The 16952-nt window shown below is 48.6% G+C and overlaps 8 protein-coding genes across 8 annotated transcripts; 5 read left to right on the top strand and 3 right to left on the bottom strand.

Annotated features, from left to right (window-relative positions):
• Window positions 1-251: 251 nt before the first annotated feature.
• On the top strand, window positions 252-5853 carry ONS95_008386 (uncharacterized protein). Its single transcript, XM_058501940.1, has 4 exons — window positions 252-1243; window positions 1293-1575; window positions 1630-1982; window positions 2042-5853. The coding sequence occupies exons 2-4, from the start codon at window positions 1458-1460 to the stop codon at window positions 2207-2209; spliced, it is 639 nt and encodes a 212-aa protein (XP_058363260.1). The 5' UTR covers window positions 252-1243; window positions 1293-1457; the 3' UTR covers window positions 2210-5853.
• ONS95_008385 (uncharacterized protein) lies at window positions 2835-3914 on the bottom strand (the record flags this gene model as incomplete). The annotated part of the gene is made up of 1 exon (XM_058501939.1): window positions 2835-3914. The coding sequence occupies one exon, from the start codon at window positions 3912-3914 to the stop codon at window positions 2835-2837; it is 1080 nt and encodes a 359-aa protein (XP_058363262.1).
• ONS95_008384 (uncharacterized protein) lies at window positions 4518-5234 on the bottom strand (the record flags this gene model as incomplete). The annotated part of the gene is made up of 2 exons (XM_058501938.1): window positions 4518-4853; window positions 4905-5234. 2 exons carry the CDS (start codon window positions 5232-5234, stop codon window positions 4518-4520), a joined length of 666 nt encoding a protein of 221 aa, XP_058363261.1.
• A 790-nt stretch (window positions 5854-6643) lies between the features above and the next one.
• ONS95_008383 (uncharacterized protein) lies at window positions 6644-9072 on the top strand (the record flags this gene model as incomplete). The annotated part of the gene is made up of 3 exons (XM_058501937.1): window positions 6644-8624; window positions 8682-8817; window positions 8870-9072. Exons 1-3 carry the CDS (start codon window positions 8463-8465, stop codon window positions 9070-9072), a joined length of 501 nt encoding a protein of 166 aa, XP_058363259.1. The 5' UTR covers window positions 6644-8462.
• A 612-nt stretch (window positions 9073-9684) lies between these two features.
• On the top strand, window positions 9685-10418 carry ONS95_008382 (uncharacterized protein; the record flags this gene model as incomplete). The annotated part of the gene is made up of 2 exons (XM_058501936.1): window positions 9685-9737; window positions 9788-10418. The coding sequence occupies 2 exons, from the start codon at window positions 9685-9687 to the stop codon at window positions 10416-10418; spliced, it is 684 nt and encodes a 227-aa protein (XP_058363258.1).
• Window positions 10419-10535: 117 nt separating this feature from the next.
• ONS95_008381 (uncharacterized protein) lies at window positions 10536-10772 on the top strand (the record flags this gene model as incomplete). Its single annotated transcript, XM_058501935.1, has 1 exon — window positions 10536-10772. The coding sequence occupies one exon, from the start codon at window positions 10536-10538 to the stop codon at window positions 10770-10772; it is 237 nt and encodes a 78-aa protein (XP_058363257.1).
• Window positions 10773-10943: 171 nt separating this feature from the next.
• On the bottom strand, window positions 10944-13120 carry FYV10 (GID complex subunit containing RING finger motif). Its single transcript, XM_058501934.1, has 4 exons — window positions 12929-13120; window positions 12334-12876; window positions 12065-12259; window positions 10944-11978 (listed from the first exon to the last, which is right to left on the bottom strand). The coding sequence occupies exons 1-4, from the start codon at window positions 12977-12979 to the stop codon at window positions 11532-11534; spliced, it is 1236 nt and encodes a 411-aa protein (XP_058363256.1). The 5' UTR covers window positions 12980-13120; the 3' UTR covers window positions 10944-11531.
• Window positions 13121-15419: 2299 nt separating this feature from the next.
• CBF1 (basic helix-loop-helix protein) lies at window positions 15420-16260 on the top strand (the record flags this gene model as incomplete). Its single annotated transcript, XM_058501933.1, has 2 exons — window positions 15420-15882; window positions 15935-16260. 2 exons carry the CDS (start codon window positions 15420-15422, stop codon window positions 16258-16260), a joined length of 789 nt encoding a protein of 262 aa, XP_058363255.1.
• Window positions 16261-16952: the final 692 nt, after the last annotated feature.

The raw sequence follows: 16952 nt of genomic DNA, 5'->3' as shown, positions 1-16952 counted from the left end.
TGCAATTTCATTGTTATTATTGATAGGTCGATGGGGCATGGAATATTGAAACTTTCCTCTCTTTCTTTGAATGGAGGGGTACCTGCTTGACTCATTTGCCAAGCTACCAAGCCCAGCGTCCTGACCTATATCATGTGTTGATATGGTACGTTTCAACTGATCTGGTGATTACCCTGGGTAAATCATCCCCCTTTATCCGGAAGCGAAATAGGTCGTTGAAGTAAGCTCACGGGCCGTCCACCCCGCAACCTTCTTGAAGCTTTTTGTCCTTTGACTTTCTTCCTTAATTCGACTTTAACTCAATATCTGTAGTCTATATTAACTCTATGCGTCCCTCCCATTGTTCTGAAGCCATACAGTGGTGAATGAGAGATGCGTCAGCTTGGTGAAGCAGCATTTGGTAGTTTAGAGGCGTTGGAAGTTCTCAATCGCAGATAGGATCTCTTGGAACCTGGAACCATTATCTTTCCTTCGGACCTACACGCCTAAATTCTCATAATACAACCCAATTATCCGTATCGTCACCTATCAGGTCCGGCAGTCGGCACTCGCCTCTCCTCCTCCGCAAACCCCACATTCCCAATCTGGGGCGCGGCGTACGTGGAGGCGCTGCATATATATTGCGGAGATACAATCCTGGGCCCATGTGTAAGGTCACATAGTTTGATTCAAGGAGTCAGTAGACCATCTAGTCGGGAATGCGAGGGCATTCGCACCAATGGAAGACGAAATTTGCGTTGTCCAGGGAAGTAAGATGGATTTGCGAGGGCATGGTGAGATGGGATGAAAGGGGATAAATGAAAAACCTTGATAAAGTGGTACTGGGACAATAAACTGGTTCGGAGATGAGGAAGTAATATCTGGCTGGCTGAGGTCTGGGTGATGGATTTCCGGCCATGTGGTGGCTATATGAAGGATGCGGCGCCCTGAAGTGCATCAAAATATCAATCGTGCTCTCTTTATCCAAATTGTTCTGTTGTGTAAGATCAGATAAGATTATCTACTTCTTCCAGCATGAAATCATTCGCATCTGTTCTTGCCTGCTTTTCGGCATTAGCTAGCCAAGGCTCTGCCCATTGTAAGCTTTCGGTCCTCATGACGCTCTCGGGAAGCAGAACTGATAACAAGAAGATATCTTCGATCAACTTACCTATGGCGGAACCAAATATGCGGTGTACCAGTACATCAGACAGAACACGAATATGAACTCGCCTGTCATAGATTTGGATTCAACTGATCTGAGGTACACAAAATAACTGGCCTGAAGAACGACACGTAGTTGACAGACGCAGATGTAACCAGGGAGGCGTGACTGGCGGAAATACGCAGACGATTACAGTCACAGCTGGATCTTCTTTCACTTTCACCACAGATACCGCAGTCTATCACAATGGTCCTCTCTCTATGTAAGTTATGCAAGACTTGGTTGGCAAACACTTCTGATACTGGGTAGGTATATGGCCAAGGCGCCTGGCTCTGCAGCAGCCTTTGATGGATCCGGACAAGTGTGGTTCAAGATCCTCGATCTTGGTCCTACGTTCGACGCAAGTGGGACTGCAACATGGCCCTTGGCTCGTGAGTCCCTTGGATAGGCCATCTCGCCACTTCGCTTGCTGACGAAATCAACAGAGACATATACATACAACATCCCAAAGGCATTACCCAATGGCGACTATTTACTCCGCGTCCAACAACTCGGAATCCACAACCCTTATCCTGCCGGCATTCCCCAGTTCTACATCTCTTGTGCACAAGTCACCGTCACTGGTGGAGGAAGCGGTACGCCTGGGCCACTTGTCTCAATTCCAGGTTTCATCAAAGGCGATGAGCCTGGCTATACGGTCAACATCTACTCCAACTTCAAGAACTATACTGTACCCGGACCAGCTGTGTGGAGTGGCCAGAATGCTAGTGGTGGGGGTGGAGGAAGCCCAGTGACAACAACTGCTACTAAACCAACCACGACAACCTCAAAGCCTGTGGTAAGTCTCCTCACAATGAGGCTCTTGAGGGGTAGAAAGCTGATGTATCTTCTCTGTAGTCTGCGACTTCTACCACGAGCACGACGAAACCAGCTACTACCACAGCAAATGGTGGAGTCGCTCAAAGATGGGCTCAGTGCGGCGGCTCTGGATGGACAGGGCCTACGGTGTGCATTAGCCCATATGTTTGTACCTATTCAAACCCATCATACTCTCAATGCTTGTAAGTGGGCTACTCTTCGTGGTTGAGACCTAGATCAATCTGAGTATCCAACTGTTGTATGTAGTGCCTCGGGGTCAGGAGATGTACATAGTTAGACATATTCTTCTCTTCTGCACAAACTCTGGAATAATTCTTCTTTTCTAAGAGAGTACGAAACAGATAAATCCGTCAGGCATTTTTTGCTGAGTGTTGAAAGCCAATAGTTCATCAACAGGCGGCTACAAGACCAAGGATCTTATGTGAATAAATGCCAATCCAACCAGAATCCGAGCTTGCGACAGACAGATAAAACTCCCTTCTGTCCTGTCACTGTTTTCTTTTGTCATGCCGGTACAGAGTCCCCATGTAGATAACCTTTATCCCGTACAAAGCGACCCGCTCTCCTGTACAGTACGACACGCTCTGTAGCCCCCTTTAGCTCTTCGTGGAGCACCCCTAAATCCTTTGCCAGCCATTTTATGGAACCTTCCATTGCAGCGATTGGTCACCGAATCCAGTATCATTTCTTTCCCATGGACTACCTCCTTAGGGCCCAGCCCGACCTGGAGAGTGGGGTGAGAGAAGGAAGATCTGAGCTTGCTATGCCACTTCAGAATTCCAAAATTTCTTGAACACATTATTTCGGAGCCTTAATGCCAAGTACCACGTAAGTGCCAGGGCTGGGTGTATTTGCGCCGAATCGTGCGCCCAGAAGTCCAAGGGTCCGGTGCTTTGACAACAAGAATCAAACTCTCAAGTGTGTTGACAGCTATCCTACTAACCTTGAGAGGAGCTGTTCTCCAGTCCTGGCACAACTCTCGTTGAAAAATAGAAGATAGCCGTGCGAAGTCTAGGACTTCGCTCGGTAAGTAATCCTTGGTGGGATCGTTATCCCATACGAGGTCAAGACTCAATGTGCGTAAGTTGGAAGCTGACTGCACCATGTATCGCAAGGACTTCTCATACAAGCTGCTAGAGACTAAGGATAGCTTTTGAGGTGTTGGTGTATCGATATTAGGCCACATTGTGTCGTCTTGGGAGCCAGGACAGACCGATATCTCAATGGACTGGATCATTGGTAGGCCGAATAGAGAGGTGATTGCACATGAGTTCCATCGTACACGATGATTTGGGTTTAAAATTCGTACATGCTTCAGTCTTGACATGCCCGAGAAGTTCAAGGCCAGGGGGATCCTGGATGGCAATGATGGAACAACTAACATCTGCCTGCAATCCACAGGGCTAAAGAGCTCTCGGAGGTCCAGGCAGAAAGACAAGATCAACCTGTTAAGTATCTCCAGATTACCAGCAGCAAGTGATCGCCAAAGCGCAACACCCTCAAGATCGATGGACAGGGAACGAGCTCTTTGTTGAAGAAGTGCCAGCTCCTTGGCGTTAAAGCCTATAATTCCTGCTCTCGTGATCTCAAATATGAGCCGACTTTGACGCTGACTAAGCTCAAAAGATGGAATTTCCGGTGTGCCAAAGTGTCTGATATGTTGGCCTAGATCTGGTCTAGTCAAAAGCGTTCTCAAGAGGAGGAAAAGAGGGGGGCAGAATGACCAGGTTCGTCGTCCAAAGCTTTTGTCGGAAATCGATCTGTACATCAGCGGCTCCAGGGAGGTGCGTAGACCACGGCATGTCTTCAGGAGTCCAATGAATTCTGTTTGATGCATATTCCCGATGATCTGTTCTGAAAGCTCTAGAGGGAGCAATATTTGTTGCGACATGTCGTCAATATTAGCGCTAATAGACTGTTTTTGTCTTCCAGCGCTCCAAGATAAAACGAGAAACAGGCTGGGGTTTCGATTGGGACATGAGACACTTATAACACACAGGCTAGCTGCTGTGGAACTGTAGAAAAGAGCCTAGACTGGATCTGTTTGCGGCAAATCTGGTAATTCGGGCAGTGTTTGTTGGTTTAATCTAATGAACCAACTCCCCAACCTCGTATAGGTTGTCGCGTACACGACAGAAGACGCTATCAGCGTGACTGGAAACTAGACGGGATCAATCAATAAGAATGTAAAGCACGGAAGTGATCTGCTTCATGTTCACGGGAATTGTATCTAAAGGCGATGAATAAGGATGAAGTATTTGGAAGAAGTTCGTCTTTCCTTTTCATCAGGTACCCCGCCTAACGCCCCTGCCTATTAATTACCCCGCTAAAACATGAGTTACCAGTACAAGATTCAGAACTCTGGACCCCCGCTCCGAATCCCCTTCCTATCCCCTCCAACGGCCTGTTCGCATCGCATTCGACACTGTTTGGCTCGCACTCCCTTCTTGATTCGGTCTTCCGCAGGTCTTGTAATCGCGCCTTTACTCCTGCTTCAAGACAAAGATGGGCTTCCCTTGCACTCATGGGCTACGGACTGCTTCTTCTGCGCCAACGTACCCCATGCGGCTGTCCCAAGAACAAAAACTTGCAGTGGGATGATCATGACAGTGAGATACAGTGCCGTCTTGCTCTCCTTGCACAACATGTTCCAGTGTGGTTGGACATCCATGTCAACGGAAGACCACTGGCAGGACCAGCTTTGTAGGGAGGAGTTGGTCTGCGAGGCATTGACTCCGTAGAAGAAGGATGTTGCGATGAGGGCGGCAATGAGAGAGATGGTTGGAGATAGATAGGAGATGCCGGTGGAGACGAGGCTGATTCTCTTGATCTATTGGTATGATATTAGAAGCTGCAAGACTGAACGATAGGAAATACATACAGCAGGGACTTTCGTCGCAATCAAGAATGCTATGCTAGAGAGCATAATGATTGTTCCGCAGGTGACAAGCGCAACAGTAGGTCTCAGATCGAACTCGCGAGGCCATAATGCAAGAGGGAATTCTGATCCGAGAGTTGTCTTGTTGTACACGCCAAGGGTATCGCCAGCTGTTCCTATGATGGTGATGGAGGAGAGGAGAGCAAGGACTGTCAGACCCAGACCGACAGAATCGACGACGCGAGATGCACCACTCTTCTGCGGTCTCGCAGCAGGAGTATCAAACTCCTGGAACTCGGATTGCATCTCAGGCTTGCTGGACGTAACGGACATTGTGAATTGAGTAGGGTGTTTTGACGAGCTAAGGAACGATACAGGTTTGTGAAAAGCGAAATGGAAAGGTACTGGATCAACCGTTGAAGAATACTATTGCAAGAGAGGGAGGAAACGAAACGTAGAAGTACTTATCAAAAGCCCTAGTTAGACGCTGGTCGTGGGCCATAAATAGGAAAGACAGCGCCTGTACTTCACTTTCGAGATAAGATGCTGGGCTAGTTTCTGAGGAGGCTGCAGGAGGGCCTCGTTGCCGCCTCCTGTCAGATTCTATTTCCCCCCTCCCGCTCTTGGACCCGCGAGATGCGGGTTGTCGTCCAGTGAAATATCCAGGAGAAGCTGGGAGGTGACGGGTAATTGTGTGGGAGCGCCCGATTGGGGATCCGCGGTGGTTGGGGTTTCTCGCTTGTGATTGCGACGGCGATGTGATTGGCGAAGGTTATTTTGGGCGGCGCTTCGTTGCATTGGATCCTGGGGGGCTATCAAACTCTGAATAGAAAGAATGGTGGATATGGACGACTTCATCTGCATGTTGTCTGCAGGTAAGCCGGGTGTGTTACAGCAAAGTCTTTGGGAAGGTGTTGGCAATGTTGGAAATACTCGAGAAGTTGGGTATCATGTCTGTGTTGTAGGGGGAAGCGAGAGGATAATCTATCTTATGTTATGCGTTTTGTGGATCCGATTTTAAAAAATACTGTCACGTGCAAGATCCTGATTGGACATGTCGGATTAGCGCGAGCCTGCGAGCGATGATTCGACTTGATTGGCTAGACCGTGGCGAAGCGAGGTCCCCTGGCCCCGGAGCTTGCGGAGGGCCGCCAGGGAGAAGACCTCGTGTTTCAAGACTCAAAGAAAAGAAAGAGAAGCCCGTTGGAAAGGAGGCCAACGGCGAACCTCGGATGGCATTTTCAGACGTGTAAAACATGTCGTGTTTGATAGAAGTGGAAGAGGCATGTTGGTCGTGTTTCGCTCGCAAGTCGACCGAGTGTTTACATTCAGCCGATACCAAAGATCGCCAAAGAGAAGCGGGATTCGATAAGTATTATTTACGGAGGTACATCCACTTGTCACCCCATACACTAAATTACCTTTTGAAACTTGCACCTGGCTGGAACGACTGAATTCGCAGCTCCTGGAGACCTCCGAGGTTGGTAGTCATGGTCACGTGTTGTACAGCCACTCCTGTCGACACTTCCAGGCTGGCATGGATATAAAGCTGATTTCGTAGAATTGAGCCGGCCAAAGCTATAAGACCGAATTAAAGGTAAAGATCCAGTCCCAAAATATTGCGTTGAAAGCTTGAGTCACGTGTCGCATAGTGTTACCCCCTGTTTATCGCGAAGCTCTAGTCTTCTTTCGCAGTTCTTGCAAAACAGTGTCAGGCAACGCTATATACTGTCCATCACAACATTATTTTCTACAGTGAGAAGGCCAATAAACACCAATCTTGTGCTTAATTTTGTTCTTCGTCGTTGCTCCACTCAAATTGAGAGCGATGGCATTGGTGCAGCCGAGGTCGGGTAGAGATGCGTGCCAGATCTCCCATCTCGACTTGGAACCAGGACCCTGGGGTCTCCAATCTCGTAAGATAGGTGCTGAGATGAACGGCACAGACGAGAAGCTTGACACACAAAGCAGCCCAGCAATTGCCTCGTCGACCCCACCATTGGCAATTGCAACAACGATTCGAGCACGGCACGTAGACCAGCGAGGCTCATGCCAAGTGGCATAGTTCTCTGCGAACGCTAACCCAGAACCAGAGCATATTGCAGCAGTCGAACTGTCTCGAAAAAATCCCGGGCCAGGTTCTCCTTGGACTTGTCATCATGTACAAGCCAGAATTTAGGATACAAGTATGATATCGGCTTCGGGCTGATGGACAATCCTGTCCATGTTCGCTATGTAAGGAGCTTCGAGCAAATTTGAAGTTGGAAATTCGATGTCTTCGCCTGAAGATGTGACTGCGTTTGCGAAAGTGGAATCCGTTTGGCTCAGCATTCATCAACTTTGGACAAGCCAGAAAAGTCCATGACAAGATCGAATGATCTATCATCCTCTGGATACTTCCACCCATCTGGCACGAACCCAATAACGAATCGACAATTGGACCGCTGTAAGTAACATCTGAAACAATTAGCGGGCTGGCTGTCTGTTCTTTTCTTATCGTTTCAGGAAATTCGGAACGCCTCGCCATCTTGTGAAGGTAGGAGAAGCGATCACATGAGTATTTTTTGGCTTGAGCCACCTTGCTCTCCTCACCTTGTCGCACCGTTCCATTCCTTCATCTGAGTGCTATGTTTCAGAACTCCTTTAGAACCATTTTTCACTTTTAGTTTGAAATGGGCCTAAATTTGAGTTTCGGGAAATAGGAAGCAACCGAGCTAATCCACCCAAAATTGCCACGAGTAGTTGTGACGTCCACAGGACTCGGGAGATAAACCCATCGGCCACCCCATAACGAACACGAAGACGGGGGCTCAAGAACTGTGCTCGTCCCACTGGAGATCGATGCTATGCATGTGACATAGAGTTCTATGGATGCTGGTACTGGTTTCTTTACATTGGATGTAAACTCCCAGTTCCGATCGTTTGCATCGGTTGTGAGAGGTCAAAAATCCAAATTTCTCATTACAATAGAAGCAAGATCGCCAGATACTCACATTCACCAGGTATCTCTCAAGATCATCTCCCTATTACTTATTTCTGCATTTGTTGTTCCTCTGTTTCTGGTCCCACTAGCTTCACTTTGACCTTGCGGTATGCGAACTCACGCACAGGCACTAAGTTCGGCTGCCAGCGCCATGGTTCTTACTAGAGAGGCCTACTTGCGGAAGCTTTCTGACTATCCAATACTATCATCCAGATCGCCTCTCTAAAGGACCATATGGGAACAGCCTCGTGGACCCTTCTTTTCTGGCTGGATTCGTTCAAAGCATATCATTCTGTATTCAGCTTCCTGTCGATGCCATTACAGAGCGGGTGTCTTTTCCAGACACTCTTGCACCAGCATGGCCAAATTGCTCCAGAAAGATTCTTAGAAGTTGCTGGTCGGACTTTGTCTGATCTTCAACCATCTGTCTGTCATCGTCTGTGTGTACTTTAAGTTTGTCAACAGGACTTTTACCTGCAGCTGCCCAAACTCTGGACGAGAACCAGACCGATCCTCTCTACCACATGAACTCAAACCTCTCACTCTGACCAGGGTATATCTGCCCATCATCCTCCACCATGTCTTATCGTTTGCTTGCTGTCAGTTGGAGTGCGATAGATCGAGTACAGTGCAAAATGCAGATACGGCGAGCCATTTTCTTGTCGTGCTTGATTACGTTCTGTGTGAACGTTTCGAGTGTCAATCTGACTGAGGTGCTTCAACAAATTCCGCCTTGTGCTGTGAGTTCTTCTGTCTCCATATTCGAATATATCATTTTGATACTGACACTTGTCTAGCTTCCATGTATCAGCAGAGACGTCGTCAACCTTCCCCCAAGTTTGACGGAACCAAGCTCTGTCTGCCGCAATGGTACCCTCGAGGCCAATGCTGCTTCATGTGTCTTGACACGATGTCCATACACTGAGCAGATGGGTGCGTTCTACATTCTCGTAAGCTCGTGGCGGTCCTACTGATGCGTGAATAGAGGTTGCCGCCATCAAAACGGAGTTCTGCGAGGGTGTCCCTATCGCAAGCCGAGCATGGGATATCGCCATTGTCGGACTCGTTTGCGGGCCAATTGCTCTCATTGCAGTTGCATTACGATGCTATTCTCGGTATTCTAAGCTTCGCACTCTTGGATCCGATGATTGGCTTTCAATTGCCGCGGGGTCGATTTTGATTCCGTAACATTATCGTCAACATATACAGTGAGTCTTCTATGCGCGCAGTTGATTAGGGTATGTACTGAAAGATGCAGACGGTATGATTAATGGGTACGGACGACACTACTGGGACCTTGATCCTTCTAAGATTAAGAATTTATTGAAGGTAAGCAGAGCTGCATGTCCATTTATGATATGTTGACCAACGTTCCAGTTGTTTTATGTCTCAGAGGTGCTTTATATAGTGGCCCTCACACTTGTAAAGGCGTCTATGCTTGTATTCTATGTGAGACAGACACTTCCCTGCTCTTTCATCCGCTCATGAGAGACAGCTACGTGTTTTCGCACCGCGATGGTTTTTCGTGGTCGACATAGTGACTTTGTGCATCGTCGTGTTTGCTGGCTTGTCTATTATGTTTGCTCTCATTTTTCAATGCACACCCATCAGTGAGTTCTATTTGGGCCAAATCTGGCGATCAATTGTTGGCTGACGTCCTCCAAAGGTGGAGTCTGGGAGCGAGCGTATGACTCTCAATGCCTCAATATCAACACTCTTTCATATTCAAGTGCGGCAATCTCCGTCGGACTGGATGTTATTATTTAGATCCTACCGATCCCGGTACTTATTCGGCTAAAGATGAACTTGAGGAAGAAGTTAAGTTTGATCTTGATGTTCAGTCTTGGGAGCTTGTAAGTATATGTCTTCCGCTACATATCGATGGCTGCTGATATCTCACCAGAGCTTGCATTACAAGCGGGATTCGACTGAAGTACCTGGTAGCTTTCGCCACCAGTAAAGACCCAACATATCTTCCACTAACAGGAGATAATTCTTTGCCCGCTATTTGGAGTTTTGTTGAACTATGCGTGGCATTAATATGTGCTTGTCTTCCAGCAATGCGAGCTCTCCTCTCTCGCTGGTTACCAGCCATCTTCGACCTGGCATCACAATCCACACTCGACCTCAAAGAACTACCACCATCAAGAACGCCTGATGCAGCCGCATCATATCACCTCCCACCACCCCCCATATCCAAATTCAACACATCCTTCGTCGAGAAAGTCGGTCCATCATACAACAAACGCGCCGTATCCCGTATATCTTGCGCTCACTCCAACGTTCCAACACTGGCCTCAACCCGATCATCGGATATCTTCCCGCAAGGACTACCTTACCAATTCCCAGGACAATATCCAGCACTCTACCGCGAATGTGCCAGTCGTAACGTCTCCGGTATGTATATGCCAAAGCCAATGTCCATCGCACAAAGCCTTTCCGCACAAATCGAATCGCATTCTCCCGCCAACTCCGAGATCAAGATCTGGATCAACCCACGTTTCGACGCCGACGGCAATCTAATCGAATACTAAGGGACGCCGCCACCACCAGACTCCGAACGTGCCGAAAATCATTACAGCATCCCGACTAGCGAGTCGAGTTTGTGGGCTTTGGAGGGCCCGAGGATTAGTGATGATTGGCATGCTCAGATGGCGGAGGAGAGGAGAGTGTTGGAGGAGAAGTATGCGGAGATTATAAGGAAGGAGAAGAGGGAGGAGGAGAGGAGGGTTAGTCAGGCGTTGTATATGGCGGAGGGGGAGGCCGCCATGAAGCCTGTGGGGTTGGCGTTGCCGATGAGGAAATCGAGGAATGGGAGGATGCAGAAGGGGGAATTTCAGAGGGTTTTGACGCCGATTCCGCCGGAGATGGGGACGGACATGTTTTGAGAGGAGGAAATATGTATTTTTAATGGACCTACTGTGATTATTTGACGGTTTTTGCAATTTGCGGGGGGTGGTGGGCGGTATTTGGTTATGATTGAAATGATATAGTTCGATAGTCCATCAACAACACAAGCAAGCACAAAAAGCAGATATAAAATGTGTACGCACATCAGCTTTTGGAAATCCTACTCACTTTCGTATCAGGAGACGTGTATATGAGGGATAAGCCTTATCCCCATAAAGCTATCGACATTTCGAGCGTGACTTCCGTGTATCCTCATGAGCACAATTTCTCGCTTAAATAAACAAGAGCAAAAACAAAGTATGCCACACGGATGATGAGCAAAATCTCACATCCATGAATTTCCTCCTTAACTCTTTACTTCTTCCTACATTTACTCGATTCCAGAGAGTAAATTCCCATCCCATTTCAAAGAACCCACAGCCACTGAGTTGGGGCTGTGGCTGGAGTTGTGGTACAGTGACGATAGGTTGGGATGGGTAATGTATATGGGAGGAAAGGAGGGGGAAAGGAAGCTGGTGTGCTGTATTGAGAAAAATAGAATAGAAAATGGAATGGAAGTTAGAAGGTAGGATATGGAAAGTAGCGCTCGCAGGACGAAGAGTGCACACAACTTGCCGTGGATTCAATAGAGTCAGGTCACTTTCAGTAGCAGAAGTGCTTTCAGTACTGAAATGAGCGTAGAAGGATTGGTCCGCCCAGGCCATCCATGCATTTCATTGTCAATGCTCATCATATCGTTACGAAATATACACTTTCTTCAACCCTTCCACCCTAACCATCTCTCCCGTCCTCAAATCCTTCACGCAGCCCTTCTCTACGCCTGCCTTCCGACTATACTCCTCCAGCCTATGCAGCCCATACACACAACCATTCGGTAATAACACCAGATCGCTCTCAACATGTGAGGTTGTGTGATGGGCGTATGGCACATTCCGAGCTAGGTCGTTGAGTTCGGTAGAGCAGATGGGACAGACGGAGGTGGTTAGCGAGGATGAGGAGGTGGGTGAGATGGAGGAGAGTGTTGAGTGCGGGTGTGTGGAGTGGCAGGAGGGGGTTTTCAGGGCGGAGAGGCCGGCGGAGAGGGCGATGTGGAGGAGGGGGACGGAGGGAAGGGAGAGGAGGGTGTTGTGGGTTTGGGTGAAGAGGTCGGAGAGGGAGTGCCAGCGGGCGGGGCTGTAGAGTTCCTGGAGGGGATAGTCAGTATGTCTGTCTAGCAATAAAAGGACTCGGGGTAGAGAGGGGTTGTAAGTAGAGGACAGGTTGGACGTACCGCATATGCTTCAGCTCTTGTGCCGGGTGGAAAAGCCAGTAGTCCACATGCTTGCTGCACTTCTTTTGGATAGCTCTCTCGAAATGGTAGAAGGTACTTTTTGGCGTGGGCTATGGATTCGAGGAGTTTGGCTTGGTCTTGTGTTCGAACGAGCTCGATGTACTGTTGGAAACGGAGCATGAATTCCAAATTACTCTGGGAGGAGAAATGTCAGCATTTCGTTCCTTGGAAAAGATCTTGAAGGGTGTATGGTAGGAAATATAACATACCTCCATCCTCCTTAACTCTTTTTTATTCTCATTACACCACGCCAGCGCCTCCGTCACCCTCCCATTCAATAGACTCTCCCTCGCCCTCCCCATCTGCACAAAAGTCTCCACATCCACCAAATCCTCAATCCCCTTCTCTCGCGCCAGAGCCCCTGCACTCTCTTTATACCCGTTCCTCAGCAGATAGTCCACCAGCAGCCTATCCAGCCGTGTCCGACTCCATTCCTCATACTTCACATCGTCCAGACTCTGCATTCCATACAGCTCTCCCAGATGCCGTATCCGACTCGCGCTCTGCTGATGTAGCCGCGCTTCTTCTTCTGCGCAGGAGGCGAGTTTGCGTTTCAGACCACGCATCCGCGCGAGCATGGAATCGACATTCTTGAGGATGTCGGCGGGGGAGGAGGCGGTGGGTGATTGGGAGGCGATGCCGGTTTCGCGGAGGAGGGTCTTGACGGATGTGGATTCTTTTTCGACGTTGAAGTGGGCGACTTTGAAGTTCTTGCGGAGGAGCTCGAAGGGGAGGCGGAGGAGGGGTTGATCCTGTGGTGGTTAGCTATGAGGGAGGGAGAGGGTAGAGTTGGGATGGTCGTACGAGGATTAGATGGGTGTCAGGGTTGAGTTTGGAAGTTATGTGGTCTGCCATGGTTGGAGCATGCGATTTCTGGTATCACGGTGGAGAGAATTGACAGTTTATTAGACTGGGAACTTCGGAGAAGGGTTCGTTTCTTTCCTAAAAGTCGTGGTGGAGTGGTGAATTGTGGCAATATGATTTGGGACATTCAACAGCTCAAGCTCGAGTTGTCTTGAAGCATGCCGAGCATGCCAATCCGGCTTCGGTTATGATAACCGATTACATGATAAGGGGGTGGACCTAGCACATTCAACGAGGAAGCAGCTTCAATGTGAACTGGAGAACAGTGATTTCAAAATGTATGGAATATACCTAATTGAATTATTTTGAACATTGACAAATTTTCTAGAGGCCCGGAATCACACGTCACATAAAATCAAGGTGGACTCGTCTGGCTTCGAAAAGAGACATGGCATCAAACAGAGTAGAGTAGAACTATAGTTACGGCATCTCCAAAATCTGGAATGCTGGCAAGGCAATATATGAATTACAGACAAATCCAATCATGATCACGAAGACATTGTAGGAGATCTGTTCGATTTCTCATCCTTTTACTATCAGCATATCCGAGTCTCCAACTACCAGCATATGGGGCAGTATCTCAACTGCCTCATGCTTCGTTCAGAGTCAATGACTCGTCATACAGTCTCTCAGAATACTTATATCTTCTACGCTGTTTTTGATTCTGTGATCGAATGGATTTGGGATACCGCAGAGAGATTGTATGATAGGAACAATCACCAACAAGGCTGGTCTTACTGTTCCCAGCCACCCCTCTTTTTCTAGCCACACCTGGGTTCGGCTATGTTGAATGCTCGAGCAGAGCACCACGCTCTGGAGGCGGGATCGAGATGCAGAAACCCAGCTGTCTCTTCTCAGTGATTAGCTAGGTAGCCAAACAGTATGAAAAATCAATGAGTAGGTGTCCACAATACTGGAACCTCGTGATAATGAATACCACATATCTGAGTCTTGCCCCTCCATATTGAGTTGAGCGCGATTGCCCTCCCCTCCTTTGACCTTTCCATTGGCTTTGCCGAGCCAGTCTGACTAGTCCCACTACAGCTAGCGCTATTTGAGAGCCACACCAAAAAGACCTGGATCTTCCAACAGACACCTGATCTCTCCCACGTGAAAGATTCTCCTCCGCTTTTCAACATATCGAGCAACTTCCAGCCCATCCATCTTGACTTCAGTCTTTCGAGAGGGTGTGCGACCTGCCTTATCTTTCTCCATTATCGATCAATCACCTTCGTCTTCATACCTCTTTTCCCTCTTGTCGTTGGGCTAAAGTGTGCCTTCCCCATAAGCTCGTGATCTCAGGTCACGACGTCGTGGTCTGCTGATCAATTCTTGCTTCGACCATCCCCGCGACCTCAACCCAGAAGAATATCGACTTAATTGTCCTTTTTCGCTCGGATCAGAGTCTTCATTGATCTCTTGCACTTTTCTGATCGTCGCAGAAGCAATACTCGGCGGTGGTGCATCGAATATCAGTCGCGTCGCATACAAACGACGGCAGGACTCGGATCCACGAGTTCGATAGATAACTAGGTAAGCACGCGCATTCCTCTGGGTCTCCTCCAATTCCTACAGATCTCTTTGCGTCTTGCTTTGCCGGCTCTACTTTGCCTCAGTCGAACGTCGTCGGCCACCTGTACGACATGGCTTTGGTCAAAGTTGCAGCAGTGGTCCATTCCCACGCGACCCTTTAGGTCACGATCCCTCTCGTTAGGTGCTCCAATGCCCGGACATCACCGCGTCGCCCGTTGGCCCAAATCAACGCGCTTCCGGCTCTGTCACCGGATCGCAACACCCCAACCTGCTTCCTCCCTTCAAATGTCACATCACGCTATGAGGACATTGACTCTGTACCGCGCAGCCAGTCAAACAATGTCTCTGTTTGCACAAATTCACAACAACAGCAGCAGAAGCAGCCACTGGCACTTCACTCCAGGGCGTATGGGCAAGGCTCCCACTGTACCCCGCCAGCGCGTTGTTACTCTGCCCCAGGAATGACCTGTCGACAGCTCTCCACGGACAGTGGACAGCCATCTCATCACTTCTTTCGTCAGCGCATGTATAGAGCGCAAAACACTGTGGTACATCATCTGCAATGACACGTGCTGACTTTGTAGGTACAACTGCGTAGGGTACAAAAACGTTCGTCGCGACAGAGCAATTCAACGAACTACTGCAGTGGAGCGCTTCGAGAATCCCTCATCGGTGCGAATCAACAAGACTTCTCACGAATTAAGGACCGCAGTACTTCGACTCGTTGTACTTGTGCAAAGCTAGGTAGAACACGTCATCTGTCGCTCCGACAGAACAACTTCAGCCTTAAAATCTTCCTGCCAACCCCTCGAGGTCATCTGCGCCTCTCGGATCCCATACCCCTCCTCTCTACGAATCACATCGTAAGGCTCGTCACGACTTAGGCAGATCGGCAAAGATGTCTGACATGGATCTTGAACACTCAGGCTTGCAAGAGGTCGCGAATGCTATGCGCGGCGACGATGGCTCTCAGAAGCGAAAGCGCGATTCGGAATCAGCTGATGACACGCGACGAGGTGGTAACAAGCGCATCTCACCCAACAACAAGGATCAGCAGGACGTTGAGGCCCTCCAAGATTATAACCTTCACCAAGGAGGACATCTTGATCACAACGGCGAGCATGCATCTACTGCTGCCGCTGCTCTTGCCGGTATCTACCCTACTATGACAGTTCCCCAACCAACCGACGTCTCATTCGCTACTCAAGGTTCCGACGGCGATCGCAACGATTCCTTCATGGACAACAGTCAACAAGACTCGATGGTGTATGGGGAGAGCAATGTCCACTCTGGCAGAGTGAGCAAGCCTGCAGTTGGCTCTGACGAGTGGCACAAGGTCCGCAAGGATAACCACAAAGAGGGTAAGCTAGGTTCACATCTTGAGATTGGGCATGGCACTGATAGGACATTTAGTTGAACGTCGTCGCAGAGAGACCATCAATGAGGGCATCAACGAATTGGCCAAGATCGTCCCGGGCTGTGAGAAGAACAAAGGATCAATCCTCCAGCGTGCTGTCCAATTCATTACACAATTGAAGGAGAACGAAACCCAGAACATTGAAAAGTGGACTCTGGAGAAGCTCCTTACCGAACAAGCTATTGCTGAGCTCAGCGCCAGCAATGATAAATTGAAGGCAGAGTGCGAGCGAGCATGGCGCGAGGTTGAAACCTGGAAGAAGACTTGCCAGAGTGCTGGTTTGGCTCCTAAGAAAGAAGACGGTATGGGTGGAGACAACTAGAAAAGTTGCATCTTGATCGTCGGAAAGCCCTTCTCAGAGCGAGCGGGTTTTATTATGACCTCGATAGGATGATACCCTGCATACGATTTGACGATTTTCGACTCGCCTGTCGCTGCCTCTTCATGTATGGACATTCGGCATTTTCTTTTTCGTTTTTCGCACGATACATCTGGCGAGGATTCCATTCTCGCATTGCCAGCCGGGTTTGGGATACGCATCAACTGAAATGCCACCTAGAAAAATGTCGCCTGGAATGGAGAGTGGCCGGGATGTCTATCTGTGTCGTCCTCTGTCTACCTATGTCTTTCTTCTTCATCGCATAAGAAAGGAGGGAGGGATATTTCATGACTACCCATTGGCAAAGATTCTAGAGGGGCGAAAACACCGGGGATACGATGCGATGCGTTGCTTGTGCCTTTCAATTTCATTTTCGGCTTTTGAAGCATCTATTTACTTACATTGCTCTAGGAGGGATGGATGAATGGCGCCCTTGCGAAGATTGTCCAGTGTCTGATAGGTTGACCATGAATGAAGAAAAATTGCATTGAGAATGAAATGCGCTGATATGAATAAAATGGTGTAACATCTACTTGATTCCACTTCGAATTTCATAGCCTCGTTAACAAGGCTGGGAAGAATAACAGATCACACCGGGCTGAGCTCAAGAAAGCTTGACAATGACGTCTACCAAT

The sequence above is a fragment of the Cadophora gregata genome (genome assembly GCF_030347475.1).
Source record: "Cadophora gregata isolate MNR1 chromosome Unknown scaffold_2, whole genome shotgun sequence".
Classification (NCBI taxonomy): Eukaryota; Fungi; Ascomycota; class Leotiomycetes; order Helotiales; family Ploettnerulaceae; genus Cadophora; species Cadophora gregata.
This window is presented reverse-complemented; position numbering and strand designations above follow the sequence as displayed.